Source organism: Zingiber officinale, chromosome 8B (assembly GCF_018446385.1).
Source record: "Zingiber officinale cultivar Zhangliang chromosome 8B, Zo_v1.1, whole genome shotgun sequence".
NCBI lineage: Eukaryota > Viridiplantae > Streptophyta > Magnoliopsida > Zingiberales > Zingiberaceae > Zingiber > Zingiber officinale.
In genome coordinates, this window is record NC_056001.1 from 95,918,050 (window position 1) to 95,942,917 (window position 24,868).

The 24,868-nt window shown below is 37.2% G+C and overlaps 2 protein-coding genes across 7 annotated transcripts in view; both read left to right on the top strand.

The window, feature by feature from the left end:
- The window catches only part of LOC122014055 (protein FAR1-RELATED SEQUENCE 6-like), a 124,192-nt gene extending 116,493 nt beyond the window's left edge, over positions 1 to 7,699 (top strand). Inside the window, exons 6-7 of the mRNA XM_042570248.1 lie at positions 7,142 to 7,256; positions 7,350 to 7,699. Coding sequence (XP_042426182.1) covers positions 7,142 to 7,256; positions 7,350 to 7,699 — 465 coding nt within the window. The remainder of the gene's footprint in view (positions 1 to 7,141; positions 7,257 to 7,349) is intronic.
- LOC122015595 (protein CHROMATIN REMODELING 20-like) overlaps positions 6,692 to 24,868 on the top strand; it is an 81,331-nt gene continuing 63,154 nt past the window's right edge. For 2 of the 6 annotated variants that reach the window (XR_006120936.1, XM_042572570.1), the window contains exons 1-6: positions 6,692 to 6,988; positions 9,320 to 9,380; positions 10,153 to 10,578; positions 13,139 to 13,201; positions 13,279 to 13,374; positions 13,459 to 13,551. Coding sequence is in view for 5 of the 6 variants with exons in the window: in XM_042572570.1 (XP_042428504.1) it covers positions 10,240 to 10,578; positions 13,139 to 13,201; positions 13,279 to 13,374; positions 13,459 to 13,551 (591 nt within the window). In the remaining variant the exon portion in view is untranslated. Of the gene's footprint in view, positions 6,989 to 7,869; positions 8,009 to 9,319; positions 9,431 to 10,152; positions 10,579 to 13,138; positions 13,202 to 13,278; positions 13,375 to 13,458; positions 13,552 to 24,868 lie in introns of those variants that run through there. The other 4 variants (XM_042572571.1, XM_042572572.1, XM_042572573.1 and 1 more) reach the window with 4 other exon arrangements.

A 24,868-nucleotide genomic window follows, 5' to 3' on the forward strand; every position in this document is an offset into this window, starting at 1 on the left:
ATTAATATATGGATCACTGAAATTAGGGATGTCAATATTTCAAAGTTCACAAAAAGAAACTCATCTCACTTGTGATCACTTATCTGTTGAAGTAAATTCTTGGTAGATAATACAAGTTCTATTGCATTTATAATATCCCGAAACTTACTTTATAAACACGACAAAGAATATCTGTGATCCCCATAATTTCTTTTATAAGATGCAAGATGAATATAAAATCAAAAGAAGTCATTTCATCATAAACAGATGTTGCATCTACTCGTTGAGAAGAAAGCTCATCCTCTATAACCTTGAGCAATACTATACACAATGTACTAAATATCTTAATTAGGCCTACCAACAATCTCAAATGAGAATTCCAGCACGTATTAGTATCACGTTGTAAAGTATCTATCTGATTAAATCCACGCCCTGTCTCGAGTTTATTAATAGTAATTAAATGTGTAATGTCTTCCACATGAGCATTCTTCAATACATCATAACGCGACCCCCAGGGCGTAGCGCAGACGGTGGGCGCATGATATCTCTGGCGTAATGGCCAGGGGTCGATTCTCAGGAACTGACGACCTGGGGTTTACCCCACCATGCGCTTATGGCCTGTGTACCTGCATGAACCTCCCTCCATATCCGTGGGGCCGGCACTAGGGGGCCGTTAAGGTAGCGGATCTACCTTTTTTTTCAATACATCATAACGCGTCCCCGGGGCCATGGTGCCACGGTAGGACATCCAAGTTGTCTCCCAGGCACTCGCGGTTCGAACCCCAGCTACGGCATATTTGTAGGAATTTTTCCTCCAAATGGGGGGGGGGGGGGGCGTAATCAAAGGATGCTGGGCTTCTGGGCTGGCCGCCATGTGCGCTTCCCGATTTACCCTGGTGGCCGGTGGAAAACTTACGTGGGACCAAGCCGGTCACCCTTAGAGATGGGAATATCATTTTTTTTTTCAATACATCGTAACGCTTATAAGAATAACCAACAATATTAACTATAAAAGTTAATCTATCAAAAAATTAATGAATAGGTGTGACATTTTTTGATGCTACAACTAAAGCTAATTGTGACTGATGAGTAAAACAATGAACATAATAAACACTTCTATAATCTTTTATAACTAAAGCTTGTGATCCATTAAACTCACCCCTCATATTACTAGCACCGTTATAGTCTTGACCTCTAATATTTTGAACATCTAAATCATAGTGAGTCAAAGCAGAATATATAGTATCCTTTAAAGTCAAAGCCGCAATATCAAATACATGAACAAGCAAAAAAAATTCTTAAATAAATCCATTAGTATCCACGAACATCAATACTATAGACATTTGCTCTCTTTTTGACTCATCTCGGGCTTCATCAACAATTATGCAATACTTGACAATTCTAATTTCTTCACAAATTGTATTTTTATTCTCAATGAAAGCATATGAAATATTTGTTTCTGAATATCGTGACTTGTATATTTGTCATTTTTGGAGCTTTCGTAATTGCGTGCCTTTGAAAGTTTATCAATTTATATGGTTAATATATCCAAAAATTCAAGAAAATTGCCACGATTAGGTGAACAAGATTTCTCATCATGACCTCTAAATGGAATTCCTTAAAATGCAAGCAATAACACCACATATATGTGAGCCTTTAACGGAAGATGATTGGTTGTGACTCGTTCAACATTAAAGTAAAATTGTCGAATCTCCTTGTTATATATTGTGGTTGATTCATCAAACCCTCGCATGCCTTTTTAGCATTATGATAGGTGAAAATATATTATCTTTCCCTATATAGCCTAGGAAAGCACAAGCATTTCCCTTTCAAACTTTCTTCCAATTATCAAATCCATCAACGACAAATGCAGTTTGATTTGAACATCCTAATGGCTTATTGGAAATAAAATATGGAAAGGAATGTACTTTATCTTTAGTTGGTTAATACTCCAACCAAGAAAAATTGATTATCAAGCATACTAAAATCTTTTAGGGTGCTTAATATTTTTATTTAATGGATATTCTCGAAGAATAAGTTTATATGCCTTTAGATTCAAATAAGCTAAACGAATGTTCTCTTGTTGGTTAGGATGATATTCCTAAATTTATCGATGCAATATTGGATCACGCTCTAAATAATTCAGATAAACCTCTTCAGTTTTTGTATTTTTGAATCTTTTAGGAGGAATTTCAGATGTAAGATTATTGTTATTTGATCTTGTCGATGGGTTATAGAGTAACTGAATCTTGTTCATTTATTCTCTTCCTTTGAAAAAATTTATCAACCATGACAGATTTATTCATTTGAAAATATACGAAGCATGTAACAATGAAAAACTCAAATTAATTTAAATAAGTGAAGAATAATAATATTAAACTAAACATTAAGTCATAAAAAATAATAATAATAACATCATAACTCATAAAAATACACTAAGATTGCAAAATAGGGGTTGACGGATAGTCTCAAGATCGTGATTTTATTTCAAAATTTTGGTACCAAATTGCCAATAGAAAGCTTAGGTCGTTGATTCTTCAAATATATAATAAATTTCAAATTTTGGCGATTAACAGTAGCACAATTAATGGTGAAAAAAAGCTAAAGTTTAGAGATGAATTGGGTAAAATTTGATTGGAGAATGTGAAAAGAGGAATAATATATTCATACAAACCTAAATCTTAATGTTATTAAAATTTAATAATATTAAATGAATAAATCATATAGTACAGATCCTCTAAATCTAAATTTTAATTATATTTAATGAATAAATCTGGTCTGTAATCCACGATAATCTATGGAGGGAATAAATTCTATATTTACAGTCCCACGGATGGAGGGGGTCGTGACTCCATCCATATGTTGTCTATTTTTTTGAATTAAACAATGACATTTTTTACATTTTTTAAGAATAATGGTTGCATTGTCCTTATATTCAACGAGCAAAAGCTTATCGTCTTGGTTGTCCACCATTAAAGGCGCCGCTCCAATTGTCGGGGTGATCTAGAATGGAGAATGACTTGAAGCTGAACTCGGCATAGAGTTAGGGTTGCACAGAGTCAGGATGTCCTTCTGTTGACTTTGACCACCACCTCTATTAGAGTGTTAACTTTTTCCTAACCATATTAGAGTATCTACATTCGCATTCAATGGTGAATATTATAATTGGATGTTGACATTAAAACCAATGTGATGTAGCATTAATGCTATCGTGAACGCGTCCAATTCAATGATGCATGCCAGTGGATTAAAGAAAAACAAAAAATGTCATCCGCGCACCAGGTGAGAAGCATGAGAGGGTCACATGGATATCTTTTTCATGTATTTTTTATTAACAAAATTAAAATTTTAAAATTAAAAATCAATAAATAAAATAAAATTAGTTTGACGTATTTTTGATGAGATTAAAATAAAAAAGTAAATGAGCAGTTAACGATTAGTAAATCTACACAACGGCTAATAAATTTATATAATAGCTAATTAACAACTATTTTAATAAAAAAAAATCAAATATTCATCTATAAATACTCATCAATGAGTATGTGACATGTGAATCTCATAAAAATGAGTATTGATATTAAAATAAATGTGAGCAATCCAGATATTCTGGACCGCAACCCCTAGTCTGCTCTTGGATAAGGGGTGATTCATAGGTGAGATTTTATGAACCCTACCTGTATAGTAGGTGGGGTCCATATAAGCTCACCTAAGTGAGTTAGTCTATTCTTTAGATCACACTTTGTGATCTAGAAGATCCGTGCTCGAACGTGAGAAAATGAAGATATTAATATAATATATATATGGCATATGAACTTTATATATATATATTTTTTATGAGATGATAAATCTTATACCACCCATTAATAGAGATATTGTGACACTCCCTAATTACTTTTCGTATCATCTGATTTGCTAACTGTGCACGTAACCAATCAAACACAAATAAAATTTATCACTTTATCAGAGTTACTCATGTATATGGCATAAAAAGTTTTATAATAATTAAAAATAACTAAAATATTATGGACAATATCACTGAACAAAATCGTTCACTAAAAAATTTATTTCCACTCTTGTTTCTTTTTTTCATTGATGCTATTTAAATTAAAGCTATAGATGGTATTCCAATACTTGAATTAGTCCTACTTTTGCTCTTAATCAACCTTTTTATCCAAGAAACAATGTGTGAGATGTCCCTTTCCATGTCATGCAATCTTATTAAAGTTTATTGTCTACTAAAAATAAGGGTGGTCAATGGATTGGTTGCCCTTCTTTACATATTTGTCTCCCATTTTCATTCATTTCTAAATTGCATCTATTTCGGGAAAAAAAAAAGAAAAATTCATAATGACACGACATCAAATCTTTATTTTTAGCTTTGTTTTGATCTTGATTATTGCATATGCATTGGCGGACTCAGCTCCTCTTCGTGGAGTGTTAGTAGTTCCGTGCCTAATGCCCTAATCCTGATCGCTAAATCACCTTTTTCGCTCGATGCTTATGTTCCTTCTAATGACAAGATCACCGACAATGATGCGTGAGGTGTCGGTGCTCCTCTACTTCCTTAAATAGAACAATTTACATGACAACAGTTGTATTTTTTTTTTTCCTATTGTTAGTTATTTTGTGTTTTAAGTTTTTTTATTTAATTGAAAATGGTGTAATTTCAAATTAACATTTTATCGATCTCTTTTAATATTATCTTTAGTCCTCAGGAACGTGATACATTGATAAAATACTTTAAAAAGAACAAAAGAAACAATATTTAAAGATCAATCTCTAAATATCTATAAATTGTAGATCGAATTTATGAATTAAGAGAGAAGACTATCTCTCCAAGATTAATATCAAAATTTATTATTATTTTTTTAATATTATCTCTATCATAATTTATTAACATAACTATAAAAATTTAAACGGTGAAAAAAATAATTAATACATACAAATATATATTTAATGATGCTAGAGGAATCCAAAATTTTCTGGATCAGAAGAGATCCTATTCATTCATTGGATGGGTGGACTGGACTCCACTTATTAAACAGGTGGGATTCAACCCATCTACCCAATGAATGAACAAGGGATCAGGATTGATTCAGGGATCCGAGACCAGAAGATCTCTGTCTCTATTTTATGCATAGATGAATCGTAATCCTATAGTCTCATCACGTGTGTAACGAGTGACTCCAATGGAAACATAAGGATGAATATCCGATTAAAATTAAATTAAGTCGAATTAAATTTTTTTAATAAATTGAACCGAATTGATATTCGATAAAAAATCAAATAGATTGAACAAATTTTTTAATAAAATAAAACAAATCGAATAGAATAAATCAATTTTTTTAAAAAAATTTAGTTGACTTAATAAAAATTCGGTTTAATCTAAATTTTAAAATTTAGAAATTCTTTTTAATTAAAAAATCCAGTCTATTTAATTTAACTAAATAAAAAATTTTAAATTCAAATCTAAATTAAATTAATCGATTTTTTAAAAACTAAATTTCTAAATAAATCAAATCAATTTTAAATTCGATCACATGATCCATTTAGTATAAAACTTTTGCAGCGAAGCGTAGTTCTGTAGTGTCATATAGACGAGGCATGATTTTTTATGGTCTAGGGATGAATTACTCATATTTATGAGTCGATTGTGATTGCGATCTAGTCACAATTATGTGCTATTTTTTTTTGGTTTACCGTCTCCGTCAGATTATAGTTTGGTTTGGAGTGGGCGGTCGGAGGCCACCGGTGGTGAATAAGTAGTCAGATTATTGGGCGTTGAGCGAGGGTGTCCTTCGAGCGGCCTCCAGGCGATCGCTCCGAATTAAACTATAACCTGATATGAATGATGAATCCAAGAAGGAATCACGATCAATTATAATCGGATCGCGACCACGATCCGACCGTAAATATGAATGATCCATCCTTGGACTAGAGCTGTAAATGAACCAAACGTTCATGAACAAGCTTGGTGTTCGGCTTGGTAAGGACTTATTTATGTTCGTTCAATATACATAAGATTAATTAAACAAACAAGTTTGAACAGCTTGTTAAGGTAAACAAACAAACTTGAACACATATGTGTTCAGCTCATTAACGTTTGTGAGCAACGTTCGTGAACAATATTCACGAACCATATTTATAAATAAAACACTTTTCAATATCCTAAATAAATAATAAAATAAATAAATTTAAATTATCAATTTTAATAACCAATCAAACAATTAAAAGTTTCAAACAATCAAACAAGCTTGAATTGAGAGTTTGATAATATCTAAACGAACCAAGCTCGAACCAAGCTCAAGCCAAACTTGAATTGAAAGTAGGGCGTTTGGTTAAATGATGGGAATGACTATGAGTATGATAGTAGGGTGGAATGAGAATAAGAATGGAAATGAAACCCATCAAGTTATATGAGTTTGGTTGATTCCTCTAAATCTAGTAATCATTCCCTAAATGTCATTCCCAAACCCACAATCCAAACACGATCTTTTACTATCATTCCATTTTCTTATTCCCAAACCCATCAACCAAACATCTCCTAAATGAATCAAGCTCAAGCTAAACTTCAAATAAGCTCAAGTTCATAAAAACTAAATCAAGCCAAGCTTGAACATTCATTTTAAAAATTTAGTTAATTTTAACTTCGACTCGACTCGTCGAACAAATTTAAACTCGATTCAACAGCAAATCTGCTCTCCACATAGACACTTTAATATAGGCCGGAAAATACGGTAAAGAGATAGTAGAAGGCGACGACAAAATAAACCCTAGTTCGCGCGAAATTTGCTCGCCTGTTGGAGGAATCCGTCGGGCGACTGCAGATCGGCAGGGACCGTGCTGAAGTCCGATCCATCCGCCACGTTCTCCGCTCTGTTAGGGTTTGCATTCGCTACATTCTCTCGATCGTCCTCCATTTGTCTCGGAGCAACACGATTTAGGGCACAGCGACGGTGGAAGTTGGATTAACTTGCAATTCCTCCATACTCGTACATCAATTTCTAAGGTGCTTCTTGTTATTTCTTATTGTTGTTTCTTTTTTTCTCCCTCTCGTAGGCCATTTATTCAATTTAACAAACTAATCAAACATATGATACTGGTCTTCTTGAAGAAAAGCCCATACCCATGAGGTTGCGATGAACAAATAACCTGGCTACAGGATGCTTCCTTCGCTAACCAATCTGCAGTGGAGTCGGCACAGCGTGGACAATGGGATGCTTTCACGCTCCGCTCCTTCTGGAGATTTTTCCCCAATATCCAGGATACTCTTGTAGGTTTGTAGGGAATTGCTTCTAAGATTAGGTGTTTGTGGTCCACATTCTGAGCAAGATACAAGCCCATTTGGACTTCGCTGGTTCTGCTTCCAGAACCATCATCGGACTCATTGAGCGGCCGATTATGCTCACCTATCACTCTCGCTGTCTCTTATAATGCCCTGAAAGGAGGAGAGGAAGCGTCTGTGCTGTGCCTGAGGATACCTGCTCTTGGCGGAGAACAACAGGCCAGTTCCCTTTCAGGCAGCTCTTGTGAGAAAGTCGTGATACAAAGGAATTGGGTTCCACATTACTTTTGGAAATTGACCCACATCGATTTTACTAGTGAGCTGTTTCTAAGAACATGTAGGATGTCTTCATCATGGTCCTTGCAAAATCTACAAAGACCATTGTCTGTTAAGTTGCTTTTGACCTTTTGCATCCCTGTTAGCAATCCATCATGAGCATCTTTCCAGAGAAAAACACAAACTTTTGAGTGGCCTAGACTGTACCAATTATCTTCTAGATAGCAGCGATTGGCGTGAACGTGGAGTACGGGGAAAATTAGTCAAGAAATTATAGGGCATATTGGTATTAAACATTATGAGAAAGCACTCATATTCCTTGTCTCCAGTGCAAGGTACCGAAAGCTGGGAGGATGCGAGTTGCGGCAATGCCGAGCTAGAGACACCGACATTAAATCTAGAATCTCCATGAAGAGCCACTTGAAGAAGCTCTGGCCATCGATTAATGCTGCAAGGCATTACAAATGAGTAAGAAAATTATCCAGATTTTGTGGTGTATTCATCTAGATGTCTTACCAAAGGTTGGAGTGATGCCCATTCTCACCTTGAAGCGAAATCATCTTTAATAGAATGCCATGTTTGGCATATTACTCGCCTTACATGAGAATCAGATGCCTTGTAAGTATAAGAAAGCTTGTTATGACCTACTTTCCTATATTTATCCTCAAGCAGTTTTACCCATAGAGGTTTTGCCCCAGGAAAAAAAACTTGCTCATAGTTTGCCAAGAAGAGACTAGTTTGCAGCTTCTAGTTTCTGAATCACAAGGGTGCCTAAAATTTTTAGCATAGTAAGCTCATCCCACTGTATTAGATGGATTTTTCTTCCCCAGATTAAGGATCTGCATAATTTCTCCAATTCATCAAATACATATGTAGGAAATTTGAACGCCTGAAAGTGATATGTCAGAATAGCAGTAAGGAATGGTTGTGTTAGATGTGACTTGCCATTGAAAGTGTACACCCAATCCAACCTGAGAGTTTCCTCTTTGTTTTTTTCCAATAACTTCTAAGAGGTGTTCCTTAGTACCTGCTAACAACCAGTTTGAACCCTAGATATTTACCAATGCAAGCCGTAGCTTTGAAACCTGAAGCCACTTCAATTCTTTACTGGATGGAGGTGAGGCGTTTCTAGAGAAGAGTATTGCAGATTTCTTCTTTCCCAACTTCTGCTCCGTTGATGCAGAAAATAACCCGAGCACCTTAATGATGATGTTCATTTGGGATCATGTAGCCTTGGCAAAAACCAACAACAAAAAGATTGTCTGTGAAAAAAATGAGAGATAGTATGGCTACATTTCCTAAGCTTAATGCCATGCCATTCCAACTTTCTCTTTAAGATTTGGGAAAGCTTTTCAATACATAAAATGAAGATGTAAGGTGAAACGGGCAACCATTGCTCAACCTTGATTTAGATAAGGTTTATTATCTAGTACAAATCATTCTAGTTTGTTATATTCCATTGTATCCCAAACTTTGTGTTACGTTGCCTTCACTTATACATTACCAATGATAGTAATTTTTGAAATATTCTCTAATAGAATTAGAACCTTTTTGGTCTGGTTTATTATTCTTTCAACATTTTGGACTTTAATGGATTCCTTAAGAATAATAATATCTACAACACAATTGGAAGTATATGCTAATCACTTATCTTTAGAAATCTTGTCTACTTTGTTGTATAAATACTTAACATGATTAATCAGATTACCATCGCTATCATTGAATCCATGGTTTGCCATTTTTGCATTTAAGTAGGCTCACTGGTATTATCTCTGACAGGTACTAGCATCTGAGATTAGAAGCTGATAAGCTATCTTAGGAGTATTTGTAATGACATGAGGTGTGTGTCTTAGTCCTCTATCCAATGAGCAAGTGATTGTATGAAGAATGGTATGAAATTGAAATCAATAGAAATGATTGCATGGATGTTTTTTTTTGCCTATACATGCATTCCTAAATGTTTAAAAAGTTATGGACACAAAAGATTGCTCCCTAACCTCATAACAATTTTTGATCGATCTTATATAGCAATGTTGCACAGTTTTCCTCCCATTTGCTTGATTCTTTTTCATTTGATTTTATTTTCCAATTTCCCCTTCAGTAAGTGCAATAAGAACACCAGAAGCAAATATATTTAGCAAGATTGGCAAAGTTGCATGTATTTTACTGACGGTAGAATTTGTTTTGGGGAAGCTTCGTGCATCTTTGGCTATGCTAAAATTTACATATCTATTAAATGTTTACATAAATATAATATTTGATTCTTATATGTACGGAAATTGAGAATATTACACTGTTTCTTTTGATGCAGTTTAGATGAGTTAACTCACTAATTGAGTTGATTTTTGTTGATATCTTGTTTTCATGTTATATTTTGCATGATGTTCAACTGAATTGGGCTTAGTGTCACTTTAATCAAAGTTTAGATTTTGCATAGTGAAACTGCATCAACATGTTAGAACTATATACTTATGAATCGTAGCTTATTATTATTATTATTTTTCAAATTTAGGTTTCTGGTATATTATTGAAAGTTTGTGTTGATAGGATTATAGTTCTAATATCCATAGCTTTGTCTGAGAGTTATTAATTTATCATTTTGTATTTTGTAGCATGGTGCACATTTTTTTAGGTAAAATAAGGATGAATTACCAGAATGAATGATTAATGCCATACTGAAGTGAAAGTAAAATACGAAGATGGATGACCTTATAGAAAAAGAAACAGAACTGAGGAAAGTGGAAGTAATAATAATAGAAGAAAATGATCCAGAAGACATAATCAATGAACATGAGGAAAAGGCAAAAGATGACAATATTCATCAAGGAGAGAAAGGAAAGGGAGGTCTTGATGCTGTGAAACATGGAAAAGATGATAATAGCATTGAGTCAAAAGTTCATATTGAACCAGAGGCAGATGTGATTGCTGAGGACTACAGTGATGAGGATGATGAAAATGTCTCCTTTGAAATGCTTCTTGATGGCTCAGATAATGAGATAACATCAGCCTCTGACAATGATTGTGAACTAAAATCTGAGGTGAGTGATGTTGCTTACTGCCAATCACTAGTTCATTTTATCTTATCTTAGATTTCTTTTTTTCTGCATTTACATTCTGACTTAAAACAACACTACACTTTGACTTTTTCCACATGCACGTATAAATTTTTTTTTTCTTGCATGCACTATGAACAATAAATATTGTAAAATTTCAAACCTTTTCACTCTTCTTTTACTGTCTCTCTTATTTTCTTTTACACTCTTGTCTAATCTTGTTATAACCATTCTGTCAGTTCAATTTGGTCGGGATATGTTGGTTCAATAACTTTTTTTTACTCAGCTAAATTTTGACAATTCCTTTTCATTCTCAATAACGACTTTCTAAGTATGAGTTGGTCTTGTGATGATACTTGGTTATGCAGTTATTCCAATCTGGATTTTCTTGCAAGATGGATTGATATAAAGGACAATATGATAGTGATTGTTCCATATAAGCTAATTCTTGTGCATTAGTTATGATTAAGCTGAGTGATTGTTATTTATGTTGAGGAATGTAATCATGTTCGTAGGCTCTAACAAGTTGGAACATATATTAAAACTACACATTTGTCTCCAAATCAATCCCTCAACAAATCAGTACAGTACGATATGTAGGACTGAAAGGTGGGGCTAGAGGGGGTGGGTGAATAGTTGAATGTTTGTTTGTCTACACTTATTGTTAGTCGTGGGAAAAAAAAAATACAAAATACAAAATACAAAATAAAGATAATGAGGAATGTTGAGATGGAAAACTTTATGTGCATTGGAATCCCTAACTTTTATTCCATAGCCAATTATTTTTGGGTGAGTCACTCCTCGAGAACCACTATATTTTCTTTTTCTCAACACCTTTGGAGGTGGAGAAACCTCTTATAATCTCCTCTTACAAAAGAAAACTGACAACAAAGGAAAGACAAAAATAGAACAAGTGAAATCACAAGATAGCTGAGACAAAATAAAGACTGAGCATTTTTTGTTAGACTTCTCGTTGCTCCTTTTCCCATATTTATAAGCCATTAACTGACCTTCATTCAAACTTCATTTTGTTTTCCCAGTGTGAATATAGTTGACTACTTCAAGCTTCTAGTCGATTATTATTGTGTTCATACCAATTCTACTGGTAGCTCTAATGATTGAGTCTGCCATCAGTCATGTTTATACCACCTTCAACTGGAGCTCCAATTGATTGAGTTTGCTATAGCCAACTGAATTTTTTGAAGCTTTTAGACCAAAAATTGTTGTAGCAAAATAATCATTTCGTTGTGTTTTTTTTAGTCTACTTAATCTGCCATCAGTTGTTGACTAGACTTGCAAAAGCTTTGAAATCATCAACCTTGTAACAAAGTAGGCATTCTTTAGTTTGCAGAAGCTTTGAGATCATCAACCTTGTAACAAAGTAAGCATGCTTTAGTTGGATGAATCCACTATTAGTCAACTGCTCATGCACTAGTCGATTGACTAGTTGGCTGTACTTTTTTCAAACAGAGACGAACACAGACATTTTATTCTCTTTTCAACTTAGACCACTTCTAAGGTCTAATCCGTGCGTAAGTCTAGTTTCACAAATAACCTTTTATTCAAGTACACTCAACTTCAACTTTACCAAAGTTAAATGCCATGAGGATCCTCCTCTAGGGCATGAACTAAAAAGTTTTGCTTCCAAGTCTTCTTTGTTTGTCAAGCAACTTGCCACCCTCGATATGCTGGGACTTCAATTTGCCAAGCATCTACCTGGATTTTCTTTATTGTACCTGAAATATCTATGAGTAATCTACAGTTACAAACTTAATACATCATATCGGTATTCACAATAACCTCTAACTTAAATCTTTTCTCAAACAACAAAACTACAAACTTAAGGAGGGCATTGATTACACCAACACAGATGTTTTTAAACCTCCTACTGTATATCCCTTGTACAATTGTGATTGACTAGTCGAAATGTGGACTTGTAGGCAGTCAATCCATTTATGTGTTCTTTATTGAACATTAATATAATGTCTATACATTACAGTATAAAACTGATTTTATTTATCTTTTTATTTGTTTTTATCAGTTTTTATTTTGTTCCAGGAATGAGATCTACAATATGATACCAGTATTGTATCTGTTTAATGGATCCTTGAGTTCTGCAGTAGATTAAAATTTCAAACACTAGACATTGTACGAGCCAATACAATCACAAACTGGCTGGTTAGTTGTTGGTCCATGCAATTTTCCCCTGTTTCATCACAAATTGTCTCTTTGACATCACAATGTAACAGATACATGCTTATACTAAAAGTTTTCATTTTCATAGGTCCAGATAATACTTACCATGTAGTTTATTGACCCTTTCAATGCATCCTGTTCCTTTGGTTCCTCTTGTCATCTAGAAAGACCAATCACCTATTTTGTTGCATCCTTTAAATTGTCAAGAAGCTCAAATTACTAAAAAAAACTATCCTTTTTGTGTCTGATTAGTTCATATCTATTCATTTCTCATATTAAGATCGTTTGCCAATATGATTTTTTTTTGTTTTTCTTCAACAAATAATCAGATGATGGAAATGTTTTATAGGCACCTTTAACTGATGCTGAAATTGAAGAACTTATTGCAGAGTTTCTTGAAGTTGAGAGTAAGGTATGCATTGTTTGCCTACTTTTCCTAATGTTCTTTTCCATCCTATCAGGTCTGGTACCAACCAATGCTTTTTTTAGGCTGCAGAAGCACAAGAATCACTTGAACATGAGTCACTAGCTAATGTGGAAAGTGAAGTAAGAGCTGAGCTAGCTGAAAATCTCCATGGAGATGAGGTAGTTTCCTTTTTGCTTCTTGTTTGGAATTGCACTAAGTCTCTTGTTTTTTTAGCAGTTAATGATGTTTCTCTTTCTCTTCAGTTAGAATTGGCTGTATCAAAGGAAATGAAAGTACTTGTAGAAATGTGGACAGATACTCTTGACAATTTAGAGACTCAAAGTGCTCTATTGTTGGTAAGTTCTCCCTATACGTTACACTGCTTAGGGAGGTGCTGTAAACTCTTCATCATAGTTGATTAGCAGTTATCATCTTTATATAGGATGTTGTAAACTCTTCATCATACTTGATTAGCAGTTATCATCTTTATATAGGATGTTTATTTTAACTGACAATATCTTCTTCCCAAAGATTGAATAATTTATTCTTCTCTCTTCTTTGTTATTCCATGCTCCCTAAGGATGACTTCTACCTGCTATAATATTAGTCACCTCAATGTTTGAGGTTTCCATTTGGTGCTAGTTTTGGTGCCTGGCTGGACTAAAACCATTTCTATGTTGTTCCTACTGTGGTTGCTATGAGATTGTGCTGATCAACGCCAAGGGAGAATGAGGAATACTAAGAAGAAATAGGGGAGGTGGATAGCTATGGGTCCTTTTGAAGTTCCTCCACATTTGCTGCTTTTAAAATTCAATAATTTTACTCTTAAGGGTCCACGCACCCAAGTTGCTAGGATTGCACACTCAACCTTTGTCCATTTTCCAAGGTTTGAAATCTCATTGTACATTCAACCGTCGTATTTTTCAATGTTTGAAATTTCATTTCATACTGGAGATTCTAGTCCTTGTATGAAACAAGATGTGCCAGACATGCTATTGTTGGTGCATGCCATTATTGGTGGGTGTACTGAATATTAGAAGAGGAGAAGAAGGGGAAATGAGCAGAGGAGAGGGAAAGAGTGAGCTTCCTAGGTTAAACACAACGGCGTTGATCATGGAAACTTCACTTATAGCAAACCATGCATCAATCATGAAAAACTTTGCTTGTTGACGTATAGACGGAAGAAATACCTTAGATGAGTTTATGTACCAATTCTCTAGGCTTAGCACAAATGAAATGCATCACATAAAACACCTTACATCATCGCCAACGCCTCTATGGGGCGTAATCAAGCATCCTGCCTTTATCGCCCACCTGGCTGTGCCTTGCTGAAGCTTTGTGGTCTCTTACCATGTCAAGGAAACTTCACTGATTTCTCACCACATCGTGGAAGCTTCATTGACCTCTCACCACATCACAATAACTTGGCTGACCTGTCACCACGTCTCACAAACTTTGTTGGCCTCTCACCATGTCGCAGAAGTTTTACTGACTGTAGAGGACTTGTGTCATTTGTGGTCTTCTGAAATAGCTCGCCTCGATCAAACCATAGAAGCTTTGCTGATCTCGCATCACATAGTGGAAGCTTGCTGAGACTTTGCATCGCTGAAGTTTCACTAACTCTGGTAGAATCTTTTGCTGTGTTGGATTTGATGTTCTTGTTGTCTTGAGCAATTTTGCATGCTAGTTGGCTGATGGGATGAGAATTTTTGCTCATGACAACTGACTCAAAATGAGATTTTAATCCATGCCATTTTCCTCTACTCAGTTATACAATTGCCACATCTGGTCTACTACTTACATCTCAACATGGTTTTACTTTTATTTCTGTGAGTGCTGCTTGTTTCAGGTGCAGGGACTGAAACTTTAAACCTCAAATATTGTCATCGAGTTTAATATTAGATGTGTAGTGATTTACTGAAATTTGCACATATGTTGTTCTAGCTTTTGTTGAATGTCATTTTAAAGTTCATTGTGCCAACCAGTGTTGTAAAAGGCGGTAGATGGTGGCGGGATGATGACCGCCTCCCGCCTCGGCGGTTGAATTTTTTTTTAGAGTTCCTACACTACAAAAAACTTCCTACATGGCTATTTTTTATGATATTTATGCATAAATAAGTTCCTACAATATAATACAATTTATATAAAGTACAAACAAATATATAAGGTGAGGTTTGGTTTAGGGGTTTGAGAATGAGAGAATGAATTCATTTTCAAATCTTGTGTTTGGTTGATAGGAATGAATTTAAAATTTTGGAATGAAATCCAAAAACTTGGGTATTGATGAAACCCGCCTCCTCCCTTGGGTTTTGATGAGAATGAGAATGAGAATGAGAATGAGAATTAAGTTTTGGATGAAAATACCCTTAATATATTTGTTCACTTTTTCTTTCATATCACTTTCTCTTTTCTTGTTCTCTCTCATCATACTTTTTCTCTCCTCATTCTATCATTCCACTTTCTCTTTTATCATACTTTCTCTCTCCTCAATCTCTCCCATCATAGACTTTCTCTCCTTATTTTCTCTCATCACACTCTCTTCATTCTTTCTCATCACACTTTCTCCCTTATCACACTTTCTTTCTCATCCTCTTTCATCATGCTTTCTCTTCCATCACACTCTCTTTATTTTTTTCTCATTACACTTTCTCTCTCATAATGTTTTCTCTCTCAATCTCTCCCATCACACACTCTCTCTCCTTATTTTCACTTATCACACTTTCTCTCTCTTCATTCTCTCCCATCGCACTCTCATCATATTTTCTCTCTCCTTATCCTCTCTCATCATACTTTTTTTTTTTAATTTTCTCACATCACATTTTCTCTCTCATTCTTTCACATCACATTTTCTCTCTCATCATATTTTTCTCTCACATTCAACTTTCTCTCACATTTAATTTTTTCTCTAAGGGTAAATTTTTTTTTTAGTTTATTCCGATAGAAAATATTCAACTAACCAAACACAAGTTTTAATAGTGATATCCATACTCATACCCATTCTCATTTCACAATACTATGATTCCGATTCCGATTCCTAGGAAAGAACCAAACATCACCTAAATGTAACTAACAAGATAATTAATAAAAATTTATACCATGTTAATAATAAAAAAAGTAGTATCACTATTTATACCAAAAGTCAAGTTTAAGATTCAAAATTTCAATCCAATACAATAAGTTAGCAATGACTAGACTAAACATAACTAATCTTTTAATTCATCTACACATGCACATCATTTGTGAACTTTAACTTTATTGCATCATTTATGTTTTGTTGTCTTGTCTTTGTTGGATCGATTGCGGATGTCCACTTTTCAATAGACCCGGGGTGCTTTGACTTCTTTTTAGAAGAATCTCCTTCCACTTGAGAGTCTTCATCCTTTACATCAACACCTATATTTACTTCCACCCTCTCTTCTCTTATTTCTTCCACCTTTTCTCTTCTTATTCTAGTTATTTTCAAGATATGCTCTTATTCTTTTTTGTCTTCATCAGATGCTTTAGGATATGCTTCAACTTGTCCTACAATACTCGCAATATGATGCTTCATCCGATAAACTCCCCCCGTAATAAGCCTCTTACATAATTTACATATGATCCAATCTCTTTTTCTTTGCAATACAAAACCTCATAATCCCAATCAATATCACTAGACTTCTGCTTCAATTCTACCTCCGGTTGTTTATCATTTTCCACCATTAATCTTCAATAATTAAATAAAAGATAAAAAATTAGAAGCTAGGACAAAATTTTACTATAAAATATATAACTTATAATAAAAACTTTAATATAAATATTTAAATATATATATATATATATATATATTAAATAAATAAGATAATTTAATTAAGTTTTAATTAAGTCTATTTAAATGATCCCAATCATAATTAGAAGTTTAAATTATTAATATAAAGTATTTGATTAAACCTAAGTTTAAAAAAAAGGAAAAACCTAATTTTAATTTCGAAGGCTTTGCTTCTTTGGAGGCTCGCGCGACGGACGCCTTGCAAGACCCGTTGTCGGGCATGGGTGATGCGTTGGGCCCATCGCCATGCTGGGGTGACATGTCGCGGTGCCCGGGTCAGGTGAGGCGTCTGTTGCGCGAACCTCTAAAAGAAGTCGAAACTTCAAAATCGAAATTAGGTTTTTTGAAATCCTGATGTCACGCCCCGGAGGAGTCCCTGTCCGAAGAAATTTCGGCAGCACCTCCCCTGTACGGCGGACAATCTGGAACTTCCTACATCCCATATACCTCAGCCACATGCGGATGGAATAATAACAGAAATAAAACAAACATATACATAATCATCACACGCAGTTAATATAAATTTCAGCCTCTGGCTGACACCACCACGCAGTATATATAAATATAAGCAAACAAAACAGTAATACCATGACTCGAAATCAACCCTACTCCACTACGGAGTACACCCATAAAGCTAAAATCCGAGAAACTCACCTCTTCTGCCGTCCCATGTAGTAAAACATAACGATTAAAAATCCATCGATAGGTACAAACCATACAATATCCAAGTATCAAATCAACCAAGTCTAAAACATAGTCAAATGAGAAGCATAAACAAAACCAAAGATAACTATAACTGGTGGTCTGCAGGGGACTAGCAACTGGAATTCTCTCGTGACAACATCAACCTGAAAATGACAACAATGGAGGCGGGGTGAGTCCAACACTCAGCAGGTACAACTGATATGCAAAGTAAGGAAATAACACCTAGCACTAATCATGCGTACAGTTTCCTGATAAAAATAAAGGTAAATGCAAACCGAAGTAAACAGGAGAGAAACTGTACTGACCAGGACTTGTGTATAAGGACAAACAGTCCGAAAGGTATAGAAGACCTGTATGCATGTCAAACATAGGTATCCAAACAATATGCAGCATATAAATGCAGCAAACACAAACACAAGCAATAAATGCATCGTGCATATGATGCCAATATCATGTCACGCCAACTCACAACACAAGTGGGACCGAGTGGGTGGTGATGGCACACTGCACCACTCGATGAGGACCGAGTGGACGGGATCTTTGTCGAGTACACACATACTCCTACCCCAAATCGTAAATGGGGAGCCGATGCTCTCGTCTCCAGACACGATGGCGGGAGGGTCCCTAACGTCTTCTGCTGCGTCATACTACCCGTGGCGGACCAACGGAGCACCGGGAACCGACTGCGTCGCGCTACGGCGTCAACAACGCGAGCGGTGATGGCGGCGAAGTGCTCGACAATAATGGAGCAATCTATCACACAACATGCAATCATGCGAATGGTGCATGACACTAAGCATGGTATTATACTAAACCGATCTATGGACATATAATGATGTACACCATAGTGAACAAATCATATCAAAGTACACTGATCAAATAAGGTATCAAACCTAGGTCCTGAACATGGAAAACATGGTTATGTCACTACCCCTATGAGCATGTGTAATCAGGTACATAACAACACGAAATCCAAAACAAACAATCAATCAAGCAGGTAACAGGTAATCGGGTAGTGATTAACCGAAACAAATGAAGAACATAATTAATGCAACTTGTTAATTTCATTACTATGCATATCAAAGACAATAAGTCAAAAGTACCCGCCTCCGATAAAATGGTCCAAATCTGACTCCGAGATACTTGTCTTGCGTCAAAGTCCTGTGCCACCAATGTAATATATTTTATTTAGTTACATTTCTCATAAACAGCTACATAAAAATCTCTAACCCTAAATTAGGGAAAAACCCAAATCATATGACCAGCATCCTGTCTAAACAAATTTGACGATCAATTAGGATTAGTTACCTAATCCTCAATCCACCCTTTGATTAAAAATCCAAAACCTAAGTCCAATTACCCATGCATCTAAAACATGATGAATCACATATTCCATTTTAAATTTAATTCAAACATAACCCTAATTCAAATCTTCACATGATCAACCATCTAAAATAATCGAATTAAAATCATGATCAATAACATGTATCAAATGCCCTACTCCTTACCTTATTCCTCAGCCTTGATTGTTAATCCACAGCAGAGACAAATTTGCTGCCGAGAACAGATCCCACAATTTCATATGATCCCCTGTTGTTGCACTGTAGGTGGCTGAAAGAAAAACCAAGCAGTTGAACTAGGGCACGGAAGGGAACTCCAAAGCTTGAGTTGCTGCTTCTAACCGAAGACTTAATCTTTTGAATTCCGGCGATCTAGGGCAGACAGCACGGAGGGAAAAGAGCTCGGCAATGTGGCTCGGGCTCGAGGGCAGAGGAAGGGTGGCCGACACTCTCCGTTCGACGGCGGCGGATGGCGCAGAAGCTAGGGCTTCGGCAGCAGTGGGAAGAAAACCGTCGGCACTTCTCCAGGCGGCGTCGGCTGTGGCTAGGGCACCAGTACAGAAGAGGGGCCGGCGATGACTCGTCGGACCAGAGGAGGGGAGAGGAATCGGGAGGCAGCGTCGGCGGAGATGCGAGGGCACAAAGGGACGACGGTCGGCGCTAGGGCTCGGGTGCCGGCACAGAGGAGTCGGGATCACGGTGTGCAGCGGGGAGGAGCGGCTGTCTCTGCACTGCTTCGTGCGGAAAGAAGGAACTCGGTCGGCGGCAGCGTCGGGTAGAGAAGGTGCCGAGAGGAGAGGAGAACGAAGAAAGGGGATCGGCGCCGAGTGAGAAGAGAGGAAGAAGGGGAACCGCTCGGGGTCGGGGAAATAGGGCACGCAAGGCTCGCGGGGAAAGAATAAGAGAAGAAGAAGAGAGAAAGGAAAAGAAAATAAATCTTTTCCTCATTAAAACAGGGTAGCCTAAAAAGGCTTTCCCGGGCCCCGTTTTTATCCCCGTGAACTTGTCCATACGAGCTCCGAAAAATTCCCGAAAATTTTTCAAAAATTCCGGAAAATTTTCTTATTAATATCCGCCTATTTTTCAGTATTTTACATTCTCCCCCACTAATAAAAATTTGGTCCCCAAATTTCGTTATCTACCATCAGCAAATACTAACAACAGATATAGAGTATAAATGCTGAACGGTAAATAAATCACATACCTCAAGTAAAAAGATGGGGATATCGAGCTCGGATCGTATGCTCAAGCTCCCAAGTAGCCTCCTCGTCTCAATGATGCTGCCATCCGACTTTAACCAGCCGGATAGTCTTGTTCCGCAACTGACGCTCTTTCCGGTCGAGAATCCGTACTGGAACCTCCTCATAAGTAATGTCAGGCTGAACTGGAACTGGAATATCTGCCAGCACATGCGTCGGGTCGGGCACGTATCTCCGCAGCATAGATACGTGGAATACATCGTGGACGCTTGCCAGGGACGGTGGTAGTGCCAGCCGGTAAGCTACCGCTCCGATCCTCTCCAAGATCTCGAAAGGGCCAATGTACCGCGGAGCTAGCTTACCTCTGAGGCCAAATCCCTTCACCCCTTTCGTGGGTGAAACTCGCAGAAATACATGGTCGCCAACAGAGAACTCTAGTGGTCTGCGTCTCCGATCCGCGTAACTCTTCTGGCGGTCCTGCGCCTCTGACATCCTCCGTCTGATAGTACGGACCAACTCTGCATCCTGCTGAACTCTATGAGGTCCCAACAACTGGGCCTCTCCAACCTCATCCCTGAGGACGGGTGTTCGACAAGGTCTACCATACAACGCCTCAGCGTGTAACCGATTGAGGAATGAAAGCTGTTGTTGTAAGCAAACTCTACTAATGGCGGATGGTCCTCCCAACTGCCTCCGAAATCCATAACACAAGACCTCAGCGGGTCCTCTAAAGTCAGAATGGTCCGCTCTGATTGTCCATCTGTCTGCTGATGGAAAGCTGTACTAAAACGGAGTTGTGTGCCCAAGGCCTGCTGCAGACTCTGCCAGAAACGAGACGTGAACCGTGGATCTCTATCCGAAATGATACTCAACGGAACACCATGTAGTCTGATAATCTCCCGACAATACAGATCTGCCAATCGATCCAGAGGATCAGTCCTCCGGATCGCTAAGAAGTGCGCGGATTTGGTTAATCGATCAACGATTACCCAAATCGCGTCATGGCCTCGTCGTGTCCTCGGCAACCCTACCACAAAGTCCATGGTAATGTGATCCCACTTCCACTCAGGAATAGGAATCCGCTGAAGTAACCCTGCAGGTCTCTGGTTTTCAGCCTTCATCTGCTGACAAACAAGACATCTAGCTACGAAATCCGCGATGTCTTTCTTCATGCCGTTCCACCAATAGGAACGCCTCAAGTCTCGATACATACGGGTCCCGCCTGGATGGATCGCAAATCGAGAGCGGTGTGCCTCCTGGAGTAGCTCCTATAAGACCGGATGAGACTGAGGTACGCATAATCTGCCTCGGAAGTATATAATACCCTCCTCGTCTCGCTGCCCGGAAGCTATCTGACTGCTAATGAACTGCAAATGCTGATCACCAGCCTGTGCCTCTCGGATCTTCGCCCTGATCGACGACTGAGCAACCATAGTAACAAGAATACCCTGGTCTGTAGATCCCTGCTCCTCAAGGTCTAACTCAGAAAAACTCTGAATCAAGTCCGTGACTGAAGTCCGGTGGCAAGCCAAAGTCCCTCTGGACTTCCTGCTGAGTGCATCGGCAACCACATTAGCTTTTCCCGGGTGGTAGCTAATGGTACAATCGTAGTCCTTCAGGAACTCTATCCATCTCCTCTGTCGGAGATTAAGCTTCTTTTGAGTGAAAATATATTGAGACTCTTATGATCAGTGAGAATCTCAAATGTAATACCGTATAAATGATGCCGCCAAAGCTTCAGAGCAAAGATGATGGCAGCTAACTCTAAGTCATGAACTGGGTAGTTCTTCTCATGCTCCTTCAGCTGACGAGAAGCATAAGAGACCACTCTGCCGTGCTGCATCAGAACAGCGCCCAAACCCTGAAGTGACGCGTCGGTGTAGAGTACAAATCAGTCCTCTCCAGAAGGTAAAACCAAAACTGGAGCCGACACTAATCTCCGCTTCAGCTCCTGAAAGCTGGTCTCGCAATCCTCGGACCATGTGAACTTCACGCCTTTCTTGGGAAGGCGTGTCAGCGGCATAGCAATACGCGAGAAACCCTCGACAAAACGTCGGTAATATCCGGCCAATCTCAGAAAACTGCGGATCTCCTGAACTGACTTCGGCTGCTCCCAACTGGTGACAGCCTCGATCTTCTGAGGATCTACTGAAATACCTCTGTTCGAGACCACATGTCCCAGAAAACCGACTGAGGATAGCCAGAACGCACACTTGCTGAACTTCGCGTACAGCTGATGTCGTCGAAGAATCTCCAAAACTGTGCGAAGATGCTGTGCGTGCTCCTCCTTGGAAGTCATCATCGGTTAGCCTATATATTGGAACATCCTTGTGCATAGAACCATAGATGTGAACATTTCCCTATCTTGTCTACAGATGCTTGAAGTAGTACCATAATACCAAAATATCGTCCAAATAACCTACATTATTAGTAAGATATCCTTTTAGCCATACTGTCAGATCCTTACACCTAGAAATTCTAGTGTAGGTTGTAAGCGTACTTAGTGAGTGATGTATATGAACCTCATCTTTAAGTTAAGTATACTACGAGCGCTAACTTATCAATAGACTCATTGATTGAAATTCATGGATAAATCTCTTTCACAGGATTCTACTGACTTGAAATTTGAACTTAAAATGAGTGATTATATACAACAATTCAAGGTCTTGCAGTGGTATTTAGAAGCTCACAAACACAATGAATGCACGAAGTTTGAAAACTCGACAGGAAGGAGCTTGGGGATACCCATGAGGCTAACAGAAAGGAATGTGGCCAGTTGTCTCACATCAGGGAGTTGACAAGGCCAATTCGCACCTCTGGCTTCACTTCTAATTCTCTAGATAACACAATGTATAGGCTCACTTACCCCATATTATGATGGTTCCAAAAGATCCGTTGGTGTGCTTGCACTAGTCTCTACATAAGTTATTTATGTGGTTGCATGAGATAATGCAGTGAGGCACTAAAAATCACTAGGATAAGGCATGTCACTAGTTGACAATTCAAGGGAGTTAAGAATCTTCTGGAACAAAGGTAAATCATCTTATTGATAGCCCAATCTAAAAGAAGAGCACATATTTATGTTCGTAATTGGGTGATAAATGGGCAACTCAAATAGTTGTCTTCAAACTACTTGAGGTCCTATCTAGCGACTAGGACATACCTAACAATAAGGACTCCAGAAAAATTTACACTGCTATAAACAGATAGTAAGACCAATCAATCACTACAATCGACATCATTCCCATTTGCCGCAATAATCTCCACAAAACAAAATTACCTAGATCCAATAGGTATATCTCTGGCTTCCCTCCAACTCAAACAAATTAGTTCATATTGCAAAACCTTAATCCTTATCAAATAACAAAGATAAGGCAATAGTATGCTTATTACACATACCAATTTCATTCAGTTGAAAGAAAGTATTTAAGGAAATTTTACTGCTGCAATAAATTGAACCACAACATATCCAATTCTATACTATCAATGATTATGTCCGCATGCCTCTCCAATAATTCAATACTATTAATGAAGAAAAGCTTAACAACAATGCAGCAAGTGATGCCACATGTTTAAATGAACTCAGAGAGAGCGAAAAGAAGAGAAACATAATAATAATAGATATGCTAGCAGATTCTGGTTTGTCAAGACACTCAAGTCAACCTTTCTGTAGGAACTTAATGCGAGTAAGCATACATATTAACATTTTTAAAATTGGCCAATACAATCATCCTCCTCCAATCTTAATCATTTGCTTTTGAAGATCCACTCACATTCAAATAAAACAACTTACGACCTCTATAGTAACCCAATCACTTTTTGACCTCCTATAGAAAGCTTCTTCCCTCTTTCCTTGATTCACTGCCTCATTCCAAAACAGTTTTCTTTCTTTAACAACAAAATAAGAGTGAACAATGAAACATCATCCTCAAAATCTTCTGTAGTAGTTGAGTCAAAAATACACTTAGAACAATAAAGTTTGTCAAAATTGTTGTTACTTTGTCCATGCAAGGTGCAGCTTAGCTTGACTCATTTAAACTGGATGCATTTCACCCTAACTAAATGTGTCTTGTTCGACCTAGTTCTTAATATCACTATTTCCTTGAACTAGTTCCTCAGCGAATTGTTTGATTTGTTTCCCCAAACAAAATTTAAGCACAAAGTTGAACCTTAAGGGATTATCCTACAAGATAACAAAACTAGAAACAAAGCAAGATGAGCCTAGCCTTTTCTATAAGCACCAAGAGCTAGACCTAGTAGTCAATTGGCATCCCATGCCTCTGACACATGTAGGGTATCAAAATGGCCCATATCTCAAGGAACCTTACAAGTAATATGAACTATAACCAGTAATACAAACATACACTCCATGAAATGAATTCAAATCTTTGTAAACATGTTCGAGCTATCAAGTCACCTGAAAACATACACACCATTATCTAACTAACAATAAAGCTAATTCCAACATAACTACATATCTCTTGATGACCAATAAAGATATCAATCTTACCCAAGTCTTAATATGGGTACCAAAATTATAAAATTAAACGTCATACCTATTTGCTGTCTGGAGATGTTCCGTCGCTGTCCAGTCCCCAAATTGACCTCGGAATTCTATACGAGA